The sequence below is a fragment of the Erinaceus europaeus genome, chromosome 19 (assembly GCF_950295315.1).
Source record: "Erinaceus europaeus chromosome 19, mEriEur2.1, whole genome shotgun sequence".
NCBI lineage: Eukaryota > Metazoa > Chordata > Mammalia > Eulipotyphla > Erinaceidae > Erinaceus > Erinaceus europaeus.
In genome coordinates this window covers 56,575,819-56,593,746 of record NC_080180.1, presented here as the reverse complement: position 1 = coordinate 56,593,746, position 17,928 = coordinate 56,575,819, and the positions used below count along the sequence as shown (strand labels likewise).

Sequence of the window (17,928 nt, the reverse complement as noted above, 5' to 3'; positions counted from 1 at the left end):
AGAGGGGGCCTTGGGGCCTGAGAGAGGAAAGGAGGACACATAGCAAGTACCATGCTGTCACTGGGACTCTTACCACGCGCCTAAGTATTTTTCACTGACAGATGGTGAAAGGGCTGGAATCTATGCAGACAGGCTTAAAATGCCTTTCTGAGGTGGTGCTAAATATTACTGAATCATGTCACAAGGAGATGTCTGTGGAGACTCAGACTACTTCTCTTCCGGTCAATGTTTCCACAGGGGATGGCAGGGCCAGCAAGCCTGGCGAGCAGAGAGAGAGACAGACAGACAGACAGAGAGGGAGAGGAAGAGAGAAGTAGCAACAGATGAGGTGGATGAATAGAGGCTTGTGCAAGCAAGGAGCCTGTCGTGTCCAGCTTTGTATCCCAAAAGGCCCAGAAAATAGGAGGAACTCAATAAGCAGTCAGGCGAGAGTTGAGTCACGACTGATAAACACGAAGGAAGAGCGCAAAATGAATGGAAGGGGTCAGCTGCAAACCTGGCCTGGAGCTGGTACACTGCTCCAAAGTAAAAGACTCTGGGGTGGGGGCAGGGGGGAGGTTCAGGTCCTGGAACATGAGGGCAGACGAGGACCTAGTGGGGGCTGAATTGTTATGTGGAAAACGGGGAAATGTTACGCATGTACAAACTACTGTATCTTACCATCCACTGTAAGCCATGAGACCCCCAATAAAGAAATTACAAAAAAAAAGAGTCAGCTGCAGTGAGTAGCTCAAGGACCAGGGGGTCCTTATATCCTTTTGCCCTAAACCAAAGTTCTAATAGTCAATCAACAGGTCTCTGCTTTTGACAGGGGACTGTGGGGCAGAGGTATGGACAGAGTGGGGGGACATGTGGTGGTGGTGGCAGATGTCCCCCGGGGGGCTCTTCAGTCCCCATTTTGTGTAGGGACAAAGTACAGGGACACCGTCACGATTTATTCTGACTGTATCTCAGCCTGCTTGCCCAAGTGTTGCTATCTTTTTTCTTTTTTTAATCAAAGTGACTTGCAAATAGCAGAAGTGACTCACCCAGTCCCTTCCTCTCATCTTCTCTCTGCTCCTGTGGCCTGGCGCATGCAGGCAGTGGACAGTCAGAAAAGCTAGCAGTGGGAGGAGGGGAAGGGATCCACAAACCCCAAAGAGGATCCTCTATCAGTCCCAGAAAGAATCAGAGATGGGGGAGGGGCCTGGGTGGTGGCGCAGCTGCTTGAGCACACGTGCGCAACTTCCTGTCTCCCCCTGCAGGGGGAGCTTCGTGAACATTGAAGCAGGTCTGCAGGTCTCTTTCTTTCTCCCCCTTCTCTATTTTATTTTATCTTATTTTATTTTATTTTATTTTTTGCCTCCAGAATTATCACTGGGCTCCTTTCTGGCACTACAAATCCACTACTCCTAGTGACCATTTTTTCTTTCTTCCCTTTTATTTAATTAATTTATTTGTGCCTCCAGGGTTATTGCTGGGTCTCCATGCCTGAACTACGAAACCACTGCTCCTGGAGGCTATTTTTTATCCCTTTTGCTGTCTTTGTTGTTTATCCTTGTTACCATTATTATTGCTTGTTGTTGATGTATAGGACTGGGACCGAGAAAAATCGAGAGACGAGGGGAAGACAGAGAGGGGGAGAGAAAGATAGACACCTGCAGACTTGCTTCACCACGTGTGAAGCAACCCCCCTGCAGGTGGGGAGCCGGGAGCTCAAAGTGGGATCCTTGCGCTGATCCTTGCGCTTTGCCTAACCCTTGCATGTGCTTAACCCTCTGTCCTACCACCCGGCCTCCACTTTTTTTTAAATTGTATATGACAGAGAGACATTGATAGAGATGGGGAAGATAGAGAGGAATAGAGAAAGACAGACACCTGTAGACCAGCTTTACCACTTGTGAAGCCCCAGGGGCTCGAACCTAGATCCTTGCACTTAGTACTATGTGCACTTAACCGATTGTGCCACTGCCTGGCCCACTCTCACAGATGAGCCACATCTTGGTGGTGGTGGAGAGGGGGGTATTTTTAACAGTGTCAGGATGGGGCAGACAAGACTCTGAAGGTGTCGGCACAAGGAGACGGCCATCTGTCGCGGCAAATCCGCCTCCTGGTCCCCAGCTTTCTTCTCAACTGCCCACAGTTTGCTTCAAAAGTGCAAGAAAAGAAACATGTCATTTGCCCAGCACCCCATCTGCTGGCTTGGGGAGAAATGGGGGGCTCCCAAGTGAAGGGCCCACTGGAGTGTTCACAGGTAGAGCAAGCTTCTAGGACCAGCTCAGAGGTGCTAGCATCCCCACCTCAGTTTCCAGCTCTGCTCAGGGTCAGCCCCTCCTCTGCACAGTGGGGTTCACAGAGCATCACTCTGGTCACATGGATGAGGGTCAGAGAGACTGCAGGAAGGCCATGCCCAGGAGGGAGGCTCCGACAGGAAGGACAGGGGTGTCTGAGGTAAGTGGGCATAGGAGGACTCAGTGGTGGTAGACAGCAGTGAGGAGTCCAGCCTGGGACTTAGCCCTTCCTACCCGCTTAGGGACCCCAGATAAAAGGAGGTGACACTCTCCCCCAACACCACCACCACCCTTCTCCAGCTTGTGGGGAAGAGACACCAGCCAAGACCAACCACAAAAAACTAGGAAGTGGTGAATGAATTCACTTACTGCCACAGAGGCAGAAAACAGGAGAGAGAGCAAGGCACACCCAGCACACTGTGGGGAAAAGCTGACGGTGAGTGGGGCATGGCAAAGATGGCTTCCGAAAGCACGCCAGGGGACTCACACACCTAGGTTCCCAGTTCGATCCCTGGCAGTGCCTCGACAACAGCAATGAGCTGGCTCTCCCTCTCTCGCTCAATGCTGACGCTTTCCCTCCCAAAACCAACGCTGTGGTGACAGCCAAAAGAACAGGAATGGAGGTCACTCTGGCATGGGGGGAGGGGTGGGGTGGGGAGTGGTGTATGTGAGAGACTTTGAGGCAGCACAGAATCCGATCTGGCAAGAAACTTGTGCTCAGAATGAAAACTGGCAGAGAGTGGTGGCTGGGTCCTGTGACATCAGCATCCACACAGCAATGGCTTCCCTCGGCTGCCCAGGCCTGTCACCACCAGCCACCACAACTCCTCTCCTGTGGACAAAATAACAGCACCAGCTGTTAGTCCCCCAAAGCAGAAGGTGACCCAGAGAGGCAGGGAGAGGTGCAGGAGCCCAACTGGAGGCATCTCCCTGGGTTGGCATTCTTCATGTCTTTGCTCAAGGTTCAACGGAAGGATCTGGAAGTCCTGTGGGTAGCCTCCCAGCCCTGCCCTCTGGGGCTGGACCTAGCTCCTCCTCCCCTCGGGCCAGCCAGAGTCTCCGGAGGAAGGCGGAGCCTAGGACATTCCTTGCAGACTTCTAGCCTGTTTTCTGGGAACAGGAGCCAATACAAATTTCCTTGGCTGTCTTAACATATGCAGCTATGCAGCGGGAGGCGGTGACCAAACAAATGGCCTTTTGAGTCAGCCCAGCGACAACCCAGGCCTTCAGGTGGGTGAGAGGTGGAAGGAGACAGATCAGGAAAGCTAAGGGCAAGGCTCAAAGGTGCAGGGTCCCTGGGGTGGGAGCTGCAACAGCGCCCACGTAAGGCCGGAGGCGGCAACAACAGCCACTCAGGTGTGTGGGTTTGAGGAATGGGCGGGGCCGTCAGTGTGACACCAGCTGTGCTGCAGGCTACAGTAGGAAGCCCCGCCCCCGCAGCTGCAAACAGCTGTTCCTGCTGTTCATCCAGCCTAAGCAGCCAGGTGACAGGGAACAATCCCTCCCAGCAGCCCCTCCCAGATCTACAGGAGCTGGACCTCCAAGAACACAATTCTCTGGATATTCGCACATACTCCATTTTAAAAAATATTTATTTATTTCCTTTTTGTTGCCCTTGTTTTTTATTGTTGTAGTTATAGTTATTGTTATTGATGTCATCATTATTGGATAGGACAGAGAGAAATGGAGAGAGGAAGGGAAGACAAAGGGGGAGAGAAAGACAGACACCTGCAGACCTGCTTTACTGCCTGTAAAGCGACTCCCCTGCAGGTGGGGAGCTGGGGGTTCGAACCAGCATCCTTACGCTGGTCGTTGCACTTTGCGCCGCCTACGCTCAACCCACTGCACTACTGCCTGACTCCTACATACCTCATTTTTATCATCACAGAGAGAGCTAGTCCCTCCTTATAGAAAATGGAGTGTTTTGCCTGTGTTCCAACTATGTCCGGTTTTCATTTCCTTGTCAAGCACCAAGATAAGGGTCTAACTCCTTATCTGCAATTTAACTTGCCTCATTAAGAGTTTCCTGTGTGTGTGTGTGTGTGTGTGTTTGTGTGTGTGTGGGGGGGGGAGATGGAGTATGTGTAAGTGTACTTAGATTCTGAGCATTGTTTAGGATAGATAAGAGGATAAGGAAAGTGACCAGGTTCTTATCCCTTGTTTGGGACACCCTCATTAACTTAAATAATAATAACAACAATATGGAGTCTTTTAAAAAAATATTTATTTATTTCCCCTTTTGTTGCCCTTGTTGTTTTTCATTGTTGTTGTAGTTATTGTTGTTGTTGTTATTGATGTTGTCATTGTTAGATACGACAGAGAGAAATAGAGAGGAGGGAAAGACAGAGAGGGGGAGAGAAAGACACCTGCAGACCTGCTTCACCATTGTAAGCGACTCCCCCTGCAGGTGGGGAGCCGGGGGCTTGAACTGGGATCCTTCCTCCGGTCCTTACTCTTTGCGCCATGTGTGCTTAACCCGCTGCGCTACCACCCGACTCCCAGGAGTCTTTCTAAAATGTTGCACAGACATATTGTTTCCCATCTGCTGAATTACAGACTGCCAGAGCAAATCCAGAAATCAAAGGCTCACCTCTGCTCTGGGGGTAGCTAGCCAGTAAGTGAAGCTTCAGAGACTCAACATTTGAAACTTACAAACTGCTCATGGAAGTAAAGACAGTCTTTCCAGCGGATATCAAACAAGTCTGTATTTTTCACCTGATGTTTGGGGTTGTGGCACTGGGGGTGGTGTTCATGAAAGGAAAGAGGGAGAAAACCAAAATTAAAAGCTGTCCTTTTGTAAGTCATAGAGGCAAGAGCTGGGAAAGAGCAGAATGGGAAAGACTGTTCCCTAAGGGACTCTACCCAAGGTGTATAAAGGGGGCTCCCTGTCAAGAACGAAAAGCCATGTCCGTGAAAAGTGGGAGAGGGATTTGAAGAGACAAAGACTAGTGACATGACAATCAGCATATTGTTGTTAGTCATCAAGGACATGGAAGTTCAGCTCACATGAAGTGTTAGTTCACACCCAGCTGGGTGGCTGTAATAAGAAGATGATCGATTCACATTCTGATAAGGATGGGAAGTAAATGGAACTTCCATATAGGACTGGTGGGATAAGAAAGTGCATTTGCACTGGAAGGCACTTGGCAAGTCCTCAAAATCTTAAACACAAAGTAACCTATTGACCCAGCAACACCACCCCCAGATTTAAGTCCAGGAGAAACATAACTTACATCCACAGATGTGCTTGAACAGGAATGTTCACAGCAGCAAAAGCTGGGCAATACCCCAAAAAGCTCATTAGTAGGTGAACAAGGTGTGGCATATCCATTTTATATGGGGTATAAAAGAGTATTGTGTTACTGGTATACCCATTCAAGAGCACCTGATGGAATATTATTCAGTCACTAAAAATGAATAAGGAACTGATACTCATTGTAACACAGATGAACTGGGAAAGAACATTATGCTAAATGAAAGAAGTCGGTCGTAAAAGACCACGTATTGCAGAACAAGTTTCTGCATATTTTGTGCAGAATAGGCAATTCTAGAGAAGCAGATAGTACATTAGTGGCTGGGGTGGTGGTAGAGGGAAACGAGTGAAGCCTTCTGGGTGTGGAATTTCTCTTTGGGGAGATTAAAATGCTCTGTTGTCTCCCCAGCCCAGAGGACAGGTGACTGTTTAGAGATGCCAGGGAATAACCCGGGACCTCATACAACTTAATTGAAATATAATTCACTTAACCCTGATGTTCACCCATGTAAAAGTGTGTGACTTAATGATTTTAAGTCTATCCATGGAGTTGTTAAACCATCACTACAGAGGACTTTGTACCCCCATTCCACCAGGACCTGAAGAATCTGTCACCAGGAATCTTACTTTTCATATCAGTAATGAAGGGAAGCTAATCTAGAAAACACCAGATGAAGCTAGGCATGCTTATCTGAGAGAGAAGAGGGAAAGAGGAAATACATTTGGAAGTAGTAATAGGTGTATGGGGTGAACGTGAAAGGAAGTGAAGGCGGGGCTGGGCAGTCGTGCAGCGGGTTAAGCGCACATGGCACAAAGCGCAGGGACCGGTGTAAGTACCCTGGTTTGAGCCCCCGGCTCCCCACCTGCAGGGGAGTCACTTCACAAGTGGTGAAGCAGGTCTGCAGGTGTCTCTCTTTCTCTCCCCCTCTCTGTCTTCCCCTTCTCTCTTGATTTCTCTCTGTCCTATCCAAAAACAATGACAACAATAACAATAATGGCAACAAAGTGGGAAGAAATAGCCTCCAGGAGCAGTGGATTCATAGTGCAGCCACCAAGCCCCAGCAATAAACTTAGAGAAAAAAAAAAGGAAGTGAAAGCAAGACCATTGAAAAAATGGGGTGGGGGGATATATATATACACAGATAGCTATAGAATCGGCTCATAGCCCATATCAGTGATTTTAGGAGAACTACTGTAGTTTCCAATGGAAGGGATGGGACACAAAACTCTGATGGTGGGAACTGTATAAAATTATATCCCTGGGAGTCGGGCGTTAGAGCAGCGGGTTAAATGCACGTGGTGCAAAGCGCAAGGACCGGCATAAGGATCCTGGTTCAAGGCCCCGGCTCCCCACCTGCAGGGAAGTTGCCTCACAGGCGGTGACGCAGGTTTGCAGGTGTCTCTCTTTCTCTCCCCATCTCTGTCTTCTCCTCCTCTCTCCATTTCTCTCTGTCCTAACAATGACAACAACAATAACTACAACAACAATAAAAAGATAACAAGGGCAACAAAACAGAAAATAAATTTAAAAAATTGTTTTAAAGAATCTTTAGAAAAAAAAAAGTATTATACCCCTGGGAGTTGGGCAGTAGCACAGTGAATTAAGTGCACGTGGCACAAAGCATAAAGGCTGGCATAAGGATGCTGGTTGGAACCCCCGTTCCCCACCTGCAGGGGAGTCATTTCACAAGTGATGAAGCAGGTCTGCAGGTGTCTACGTTTCTCTCCCCCTCTCTGTCTTCCCCTCCTCTCTCTATTTCTCTCTGTCCTATCCAACAATGACAAGAATAATAATAACTACAACAATAAAACAACAAGGGCAACAAAAGGGAATAAATAATCAAAAAAGAATTATATCCCTATTACCTTATAATTTTGTAAATCAATATCAAATCACTAATTTAAAAAATCAGTCTAGGGGCCAGGTGTTGGTATACCCAGTTGAGCACATGTGTTATAAAGCACCAGGACAAAGGTTCAAGCCTCCATCTCTTCCTGTGAGGAGTGAGAGGCTTCACAATCAATAAAGTAGAAATGCAGGTCTTTCTCTTTCTCCCCGTCTATCTCTGCTTCCCCTCTCAATTTCTCTCTGTTCTAGCAAATAAAAATAGTTTTTAAAACAAATAAAATTTAAATCAATCTAAAAATCCCCTTTAAGACAAATAACTTCTTTTATTTATTTATTTTTTTTGCCTCCAGGGCTGTCGCTGGGGCTCGGTGCCCGCACTATGAATCCACTGCTCCTGGAGGATATTTTTCGCATTTTGTTGCTCATCATTATTATTATTGTTGTCATAGTTGTTGGATTGGACAGAGAGAAATCGAGAGAGGAGGGGAAGACAAAGCAGGGGAGAGAAAGACAGACACCTGAAGACCTGCTTCAGCACCTGTGAAGCGACCCCCCTACAGGTGGGGAGCTGGGGGCTCGAACTGGGATCCTCATGCGCGTCCTTTTGCTTTGCGTCATGTGTGCTTAACCCACTGTGCCACTGCCCAGCTCCTGACAATTAACTTCTTAAAAAAGTCAGGGGGCAGGCTAGACTCAATGGCTTTCTGCAATCACCTGACAAATATTGAAGCTAAAGTATATATAATTTTCAGCTGAGCAGGATATGCAATTTTGACATTTTTATGCTGTCAAATTCTTCAATGTTAGTAAAATACATGAGAAAGAACACTTTTCTACCTGTACTTCTAAATTATGCTTTAATTATTTGAAAAGATTTTGTTTATGTCTTATTTTATTTATTTATTTATTGGGGAGAAGCAGAGAGGGAAGGAGAAGATAGAAAGGGAGAGGGAGTCGGGCGGTAGCGCAACAGGTTAAGCGCACATGGCGCAAAGCGCAAGGACCCGCCTATGGATCCCCATCTGCAGAGGAGTCACTTCAAAGGCAGTGAAGCAAGTCTGCAGGTGTCTCTCTTTCTGTCCCCCTCTCTGTCTTCCCCTCCTCTCTCCATTTCTCTCTGTTCTATCCAAGGACAACAAGAACAACAATAATATTAACAACAATAAGAAGGGCAACAAAAGGGAAAATAAATAGTAAAAAAAAAAAAAAGAAAAGAAAGGGAGACTTAACCACTCATGAAGCTTCCCTCCTGTAGGTGGGGTCCAGGGGTTTGAACCCAGATCCTTGGGCACTGTAATGGGTGCCCTCAACTGGGTGTGCCACTGCCTGGCCCCTCACGTTTTAACTCTTTCCCATAGCTCTGTTAACGTATCTACACATTCACTATAGGAAAGGGCTTTTCCTTCAGCTGTCTTCCCTAAGGAAGACATCTGCACAGGAACTAGAACAGCTAATGCCACCCAGCTCGACTCCCTCATTTAATTAAGCAGCACAACTTGTAAGCTTGAAGGAGGCAAGTGTGAGATGACATTAGTAAAAGATGAAACACCCACTTCCCATCCCGAGATCATCAACTAAGTCAGCCGACTCATGTCGTTTGATAGACAAGACTGTTCCAAGAGAGAAATACCACATGGAACAGTGAATGAGAGCGTCTGCCCTGAGAAAGCATTTAGCTGAAGTCTCTGATGTCTCAGTGTTTAGACACTATTCCGTATTTCTGACATGGTCGTGGATTGGTGGTGGGGGTAGTCAGGCCTTCTTTCTCCTTAAAAAATGTCCACAATGCTAAGTCATGAAATGCAGCAGCAAAGAACACTGCAGAAAAACACGGAAGCATTATTCGAGACTCACAAGGAATGAGTGAGTCATAAATAATCACTATCTTCACTTATTAGGTACACGGGCCCTTTGGAAAGGCCTGACTCCACTGCTCTGGGGTCAGTTTTTTCACTCTTTTCTTTTTTTCAGAGAGAGAGAGATAGGCAGAGAGAAAGAGAGGGAGGAAGGGAGAGAAAGAGAGAGAGAGAGAGAAAGGAACTGAGGTCACAGCACCAAAGCTCTCCCCAGCGCGGCACAGTGCAAGGCATGCGTCCTATCAACTAAGCTATTTTCCTGCCCTACAAGGTGCATTTCATCTGTGCATTCCCATGGAGACACTCGGCTTTTCAAAGGGAGATGTGGGCATTTCTTGATTCCCTGAGCTGAGTTACCTCTCTGGAATCACAGCAGAGACAAAGCAGGAGGCCGTGCAGAGCCGGGACTTCACTGCATCTCACTCCTCCCAGTCTGTCTGGCGTTATCCTTCCTCCTCCGACCATGACTTCTGGGAACTGTCTCTGGCCGGTGCACATGTAGCGGAGAGTCTGTTACTTTGGCGGCTGGCATCACATAACAACAGGTAGTCGCGGTGGGCCAGGGGTTTCCTGACAGGGACCTGCCTGCTTTATGGTGATCAACTGACAGCCTCAGCGGTCAGGCACTTGACTTTCCAATGAGTGACTGGAAAGAGAAGCAGAGCCATAGGGCTGAAGGAAACTCCTTCTCCCCCAGTACACCGCTAATGAAAAGACTTAGCCTCGTCACTAACTCGTCTGTGCTTCTCCTATAAAACAGTCTACCTTAAAGATGTGTCTTCAAGTGCTGCTCCTGCCATGTGGCTGGCTCTGTGCCCAGCGTCCATAACCGAATTGAATTTAGACCTGGAAATGAGGCAGCCTGAGTCGGCAGCCAGCTTCCTCTTATTAATTCAATGAAAAGACGGGAAGGGCCTACGCTATAGATTGTGGTCTCTGTTCTTAAGGAAAAGCAAGTAAGAGAAGAGATAAGTCCTTTTGATTTTCCATTTTAGTGATACCCTGGGCCAAAAAGAAAGAAAGAGAAAACGGGGTGATAATGGAACCTACTTTTCTCATTCACGCTTCTTGATGAAAAGTTCCCCTGCCTCCCCCCCCCCCCCACTTAATGGGAGAGGATTCTAGAAATGAGAATGAGCAAGGCAGGAAGTAACAAGGACTTCTGTCCACAAGAATTCCAGCCCAGCAGACCTGCAGCTACCCCCAGAAATTTGACTGTATGTGGAAAAGTCAGACCGGAGTGACTGCTTGAGTCTGCAGAGGGACAGGAGAGGGGGTCTGGCGCCACCCAAGTCCGTTGCCCGGATGCCACTCAGATCGTGCTCACTGAACATGCCAAAGTGACAACTTAAGGCAACAGTAAAGGAAGTGCCCCCCCCAACACCCCCCTTCTTTCAAGAGCACCAGCCTATCAGTGGTTAGACACTTGAATATCCACTCGAAATCGAAGCGTGCACGCTCTTTATGATTCAGTGATGAAAAAGAGATATTTGTAGTTTTTTTTTTTTTTTTCAGAGCACTGCTCAACTCTAGCTTATGGTACGTAGTGCCAAGGGTTGAACCTGGGACCTCGGAGCCTCAGGCATGGAAGTCTTTTGTGGAACTTTTATGCTGTCTCCCCAGTCCTGAAATACCTACTTCTTTGACCGAAGTTTCTTGCACATAAAACAATGAAGAACTTTTTCTAGAAAAAAAAAGATATCTCAGTACTAGAGGACACTACACCACAAGGCAGGGCCCTCTGGGAGTAGGGCCTTCACCCTGCACCCCCTGAAGTTGCTGACCCCACAACACAAGGTCTCCATGCATTTCAACAAGGACAGCCATCCACATGAATGGCACGGGCCTGGCACCGTGGCTGGATTCTTCTCCTGGGATCTCCTTACTGCGCAGAAGCCAATGTCCTACTCTGGTGACTCAAATCACACCATCCAAAAAAAAAAAATTCAGATAAAAAAATTCCCAGACCTAGTCGAGGAGTCCTGAGATTCCCAAACAGACATGATGGGCCTATAACTCAAATAAAACCCTCTCTCCATTGTTACCGGTCATCTCTATCAGGAACAACACAATAGATTCCTTTGTGGGCCCCCAAAGGACCTTGCCCTCAATGTGGATCAACAACAGTAGAGAATGTTCCATCCTCTGAAGGAAGGCTGGACAACATATACTCTGTGTTGATGGGTCCTGAGGAAGATGGGTCCTGATATTGGGGCAGCTTGGAACGTTCCCACTCATGACCACAGACTGTGAGCTCAGACCTACAGGGATGCAGAGGTCGCATAGGCTCCTAAGCTGAACATGGGCCCCAGATCAGATCGAATCGATGGGGTTTACAGTCAACAATATTTATACCCCTTTCCCATATTTGGAAGCTACTCTCTTCTCTGATCCAGCTTTCTGGTCCTTTTTCCAGCCATGACATCATCTCCCCAGACAATAACTTAGATCCACTTACATATCAGATGTCAGGCTCAGGGGAAAAAAAAAAACAACAAAAAACTAGTATAGTCATGGACCATTTAGAATATAACTAAAATAGGCCTACTAACTATCTACAAAATGGAGACCCCCCAACTCTTTATATGAACTTTTCCAGCCTTTAGATTCATGATTCATGATTTTTTTTTTTTTTTGGCTCTATATGTTAACTCTTTTTTCAGCCACCAGATTCCAGATGCTAACATGATGCTAACCGGACTTCCTTAGGCAGACGACCCCAACAATGTGTCCTGGAGCCCCACTTCCCCAGAACCCTGCCCCACTAGGGAAAGAGAGAGACAGGCTGGGAGTATGGATCCACCTGCAATGCCCATGTTTAGCGGGGAAGCAATTATAGAAGTCAGACCTTCCACCTTCTGCACCCCATAATGACCCTGGGTCCATGCTCCCAGAGGGATAAAGAACAGGAAAGCTATCGGGAGGGAGTGGGATATAGAGTTCTGGTAGTGGGAATTGTGTGGAGTTGTACCCCTCGTATCCTATGGGTTTTGTCAGCGTTTCCTTTTTATAAAAAAAAAAAAAAAAAAAATTTTAAGTAAAATAAAATAAAACAATAAAAAAAAAAACTGGGGCCAGGTGATGGCACACCTGGTTAAGCACACACATTACAGTGTATAAGGACCCAGGTTCAAGCCCCGGGTCCCCACTTGTAGGGAGAAAGCTTCACACATGGTGAAGTAAGGCTGCAGGCGTCTCTCTGCCTCTTTCCCTCTTGTTCTTTCTTTCTCCCTCCCCTCTCAATTTCTCTCTGTCTCTATACAATAATAACAAGTAAAGAAGCAAAGAATTAAAAAAAAAATTCCCAGAAAGAACCCAGGCCAGGAACTAGTTCATCAGGGAGAGCAATGCTCTGTCACGCTCAAGGACCCAGGTTCCTGCCCAGCATGGCACAAGGGTACCATGCGCAGTGCCAGGCAGTGTGCTCCGTGGATGCTGGTGCCTCTGCTTCTCTTTCTCTGTCTCCCTTTCGAGGGACATTAACAGGAAAGATATTAAAAGGAAAGAAAAAAAAAAGTCAGGAGCACTGGAGTTGTACAAGGATAGAGACAGAGAGGGAGCTAGGGAGAGAGAGAGACCTACCGTACTGTATCACAGCTTCTGCAGCTTGCCCCCTGCAAGTGGGGACTGGGGGAATTGAACCTGGGTTCTTGTGGTCTGTGACATGCGCACTCTACTAGGTGGCCCACCTCCTGCTGACCCCTTGGATATTCTTTTAGTGTTATCCTGACTTTCTCCACACACAATAATGACCGCACAGCAAAATCTGAACTGGAAATATGACACACTAGGATCTAACCATGAGGAAGAGACAGAAGTCATAGGTGAAGAGGGCACTATCCGGTGAAATTGTGGACTAAGGGAGAGTCCGTTCTTCTCAGAATTGGCCGGAAAACAGCAGAGAAAAAACAAACAAACCATAGATTACTCTATGTCAATAAAACATTTTAACATAAGAAGAAGAGTTCAAATATATGACAACACATGGCCCGGACATCAATTTTACCAACACACAGCACGATTCTGCCAGATCTCCCATCTCCACAGGGGCTACAGCGCCACCACATTTAGGAGGGAAAAAAGAAAAAAATAGCACCATGACAAGGACCTGAGCATTATTTGAGCTTTATCTGTGACAGATCATATTCCTCTGAAGTTCCAGTGTGTTTTGAGATAACATTAAAGAATTCTTAACCCCACCAACTGGCAAATACAGGAATTTCAGCTGTTCAGATACAGCGATTCTAAGTACGTACGTCACACTGTTCAGATACAGTGATTCTAAGTGCATACGTCACAATTAATTTCTTACTTTTCAATGTACTCGTCAACCAGAAACAATCGAAACTGTTAATGGAACCACATGGAAGGAATTTCCTCATGTATTTCTTACACCCATCCCTTCTGCACAGCAACTTATAAACTGAAAACAGCATATGATTCATATTAGCATTTTGAACACAATTTCTAAAACCTGCTTTTAAGTAATGGCCAACTAATTATTAGTATTAGACACATGACTTGGTAAGTGCTCTCACTCACAGACTGCTGTTTGTTCTGCAGAGCTGAGGCTGTGCCTTGTGCACATGCGATTTTACCACTCCTGGGTTGCTTTTTCATTCAGAGAGAGAGAGAGAGAGAGAGAGATGGAGGGACTATGCTATACAGTTTTCCCCCACAGAATCACCATGTGCTGCTAGTCAGTGAGCTGTTGCTATGTCCTTATCTAAGTCCGTCTCTCCATGTTCTCAAAGTCCTATCTTTGAGTTGGAAAGATACCCTTCCTTATCGTTGTTTTTTTTAATCTTTTTATTTATTTATTACTGGAGGAGGGAAGGGAGAGACAGAGAAAGGGAAGGAGACAGAGAGACACCTGTAGCCTTGCTTCACCACTTGTGAAACTTTCCCCCTGCAGGTGGGGGACCAAGGGGTTGAACCCAGGTCTTTGCACACTGTAAGGTGTGTGCTTAACCAGGAATGCCACCACCTGGCCTCCAAAAGACACCCTTTCTCCTTCACAAGTTCCAGAGGATTCAGGAGAGATGGGAAATTAGAAGGAAAAGAACTTGAAATAAACTGAATTTCAAATCGCCATCCATCCTTCCCACATTCAATGGCCTCAGATTATATACGAGGTTAATAAATATCATTCATTCATCTTAAGAAGGTAGATCAATTACTGCAATGCCCCAACACTCCCCTTGCAGGGGAAACCACACTGCTATATTGGTAATTACTTCAAGTGCCTGCTCAACTACTTGTTAAGTCAAGAAAAATATTTTCCCTGGATTTTAGAGAAGATAGCAGAAATTCTCTCTCTGCCCCCTCTCTCGGTCCTCCACTGGGGAAGAACAGAGATTTTGATCAATTAGCACAAGAGCTTTTGAATGTCATTAGAACCCATTTAAAATGATGACCCACAGCATCTCAGCAAGCACCAGCATTTCCCAGCAGCCTACAGTCACGATTGCAGAAACAAAGGCTATGGTGAATCAGACAGGTACACAGTCCCCAGCAGCACCCAAGCTCACATACAGGAAGACAGAGTTTCAGGGGTGCGACTCAGTGGCTCCTGAACTCACTGCCCTCCTGTGACATGCCCCACCCCCGTAAGCGGGTTGGTGACACCCCAGCAGGGTGCCACCCCACAGGCCTGGGAGGTAAGTGAGCAAAAGGTGACTGGTTCAGAGTCTGGCAAAGTACCTGACAGCTTCATGAGGAGCTCAGACGCCGCTTTGACTGACGGGTCCCGCCTCAACACAGGCCCCTGCCCTTCCTGGGGCTGCAGCATGTCCTCTGAGAGGCCCGGGGCTGGGAGGTCGGGTTCGGGGCTGAAGACGAAGCTGGGTTGAGGCAGGGTGGTGCCGATGGCCTCCTCTTCCTTGGGCTCCTCTTTCACTTTAAAATTAAGATTCATGGGCTCCTTCTGATTTGCAGCTGCCAATAAAAAAAAAAAAATTTAAAGGGAGTTATACATACATATACAAACACACATACATACACACACACACACATCAATCAAGGACACATGTCCTCTGAGCTGCCCCCAGACTTAAAGGCAGGATGCATAGTCTCTTGCCCAGTACAAAGGAGAAGCACCATGCCATATCTGATCAAAAGAAGCACAAAAACACAAACTCTCCTAGGAGTGTGGGACTGTGAAGAGCACAGAGCCAGGGCCCCTGCCAGCAACTCTGAGGACAGTTGACTTGGGCTTGGGTGGTGTTGCACCTGCTAGAGCATTCATACCACAGTTCACAGTGACCTGGGTTCAAACTCCCGGCCCCCACCTGCAGGGGGAAAGCTTCCTAAATGGTGAGACAGTGCTTCAGGTACAGAGCTTTCTCTCTCTGTGTGTGTGTGTGTCTCTCTCTCTCCTTCTCTCTCTCCCTCTCTCTCCCTCCCTCCCTCCCTCTCTCTCTCACACAATCTTCCCATTTCCCTCTCAATTTATCTCTGTTTCTATTCAAAATACACACACACACACACACACACACACGTTAACTCTGCAAATTGGTTGGGTCTCTGCCCTCCAGCCTCCCTGAATACCTTTCCCCTGTTCATGGTATTGTTGACCTTTGAACCTTCTCCCCACCCACCAATCCCATTATGAAGCAAACCATTCAAGCAAGTTTTTAAACCTTCAGTAACGGGAACCAGAGTCACAAGTAATACCCAAAGCTAAAATCCTGAAGTGACATGGGGGGGGGGGGGTTTTAAGGTGCCGCTGGAGAGCTGTCAAAGACAAAGGCAAAGATGAAAGACAGCACTTAGGCCTTCACAAGCCCACGCCACTGGCCCCCAGCACAGGGCAGGCGTCTGGCACTGCTTCTCTAGTCACATCTGCCGTCTAAGTCATCGCTGAACCCATGATGGGCATGCTTTCAAGAGAGCTGTTTATTCTGGAATAATCCCAGATGTGCAGGGAGGTTGGAGAGAGGCCCCAGACTACCCACAGACCCTTCAGGCAGCATTCCCTGATACGAACGAGCCTCTTACCTAACCACAGGGCACTTGTCAGAAAGAAGAAATTCACATCCCTGTGACTGAAAACTCCAGGTCTGATTTGGATCTCAACAGTTTTTTCCACTACTGTCCTTTTTCCATTTTTAGCACAGTTGGCTCATATGGCATGTGTGGTGAGGGCAGAGTGAAGTAGCCTATTACGGGATGGATTTTGTGGCTACGCCATTCCAGGCCTCTACTCACTGAGATGTGCACTTGGAAGGATCCAGAAGGAAGAGAGGGAACCTCTCCTTCCCTTGGCATCTCCACAGGCATTTGTGCCCTCCCCCTTTTAACTCTTTATGGGGGGTGGGTAGTGGGTAGTCACAGGTGTCTGCAGAACACTCTCAGCCCAACTTACGCCCTCTGTCAGCATCATGCATCGGTACTCCAGCTCCAGCACCTTCTCCATTCGTTCCACTTCCAGGGATCATGTGGTAATGACAAAGGATAAAGTGTGTGTGGGTTGACCCCCTCCTGCCATCACTAGTGGGGTAAGGCAAGAGAATAATCACAAGCCCCACCTGGAACCTTCTGACGGGGTCCACGGACACCTGTAGTGACTTGCTCCTCACTGGACTCAAGTACCACCATCTGCAAGTGACCGTCCTCTCACAACCCAAACCCCACTCTCCTTGGGGCAGCAGTGTGCACACTGGCCGGCCTCTGCTACCTCCCTCACGCTCCCACTCTTCTCTCCAGAATGAGCCCCAATGAGCTCTTTTGGGGAAGAGTTGGTCTCTGGTTGACTTCTACTCTGTCGGAACCTAAGAACCAGGTTACCATTTGCCTTAGAAGAAAGAAGGTCGGGAGTCGGGCAGTAGCACAGTGGGTTAAGCACAGGTGGTGCAAAGCACAAGGACCGGCGTAAGGAACCCAGTTCGAGCCCCTGGCTCCCCACCTTCAGGGGAGTTGCTTCACAGGCGGTGAAGCAGGTCTACAGGTGTCTTTCTCTCCCCCTCTCTGTCTTCCCCTCCTCTCTCCATTTCTCTCTGTCCTATCCAACAATGACATCAAGAACAACAATAATAATAACTACAAAAATAAAACAACAAGGGCAACAAAAGGGAATAAATAAATGCTTTTTAAAAAAGTAGAAGAAAGAAGGTCTTACCCTACTACAAGTTTCTTTGTAAGGCTTTTAGAGGGAAGCCTAAGCTATTCTTGCTTAACAAATAAAAAGATGAAATCAATGCCCCCCAAGAAAACCCCCCATCACCCACCCACCCCCAGTCAATACACAAGCACAAAGGTCATCCCATGTCCAGTTCTGAGTTCCCACAGCTTATTCAGAAGCTGGGACTCAAGTGACATTGCAAAGTTTTACTACTAACAGAAAGGTGAAGGGCTGGGGAGTGGGGACAGTCAGTGGTGCACCTGGTTGAGCACACATATGACAGTGCACAAGGACCCAGGTTCAAGCCCCTGGTCCCCATCTGCAAGGGGCTTCATGGGTGGCGAAGCAGGGCTGCAGGTGTCTCGCTCTGTCTCTTTCCCTCTCTAGCTCCCCCACCCCTCTCAATTTCTCTCTCTAATAAATAAAATATTTTTTTAAAAATAAATATTAAAGGGCAGGGGTAGATAGCATAATGGTTATGCCAAGAGACTCTCATGCCTGAGGCTCCAAAGCCCCAGGTTCAATTCTCTGCACCACCATAAACCAGAGCTGAGCAGTGCTCTGGTAAAGATAAAATA

At 47.4% G+C, this 17,928-nt stretch overlaps 1 protein-coding gene across 4 annotated transcripts in view; it reads right to left on the bottom strand.

Annotated features, from left to right (window-relative positions):
- Nucleotides 1-17,928, bottom strand: part of ZNF827 (zinc finger protein 827) — a 200,550-nt gene that overhangs the window by 92,415 nt on the left and 90,207 nt on the right. For all 4 annotated transcript variants that reach the window (XM_060178999.1, XM_060179000.1, XM_060179001.1 and 1 more), the window contains one exon: nt 14,932-15,165. In XM_060178999.1, the coding sequence (XP_060034982.1) occupies nt 14,932-15,165 (234 nt within the window). The remainder of the gene's footprint in view (nt 1-14,931; nt 15,166-17,928) is intronic.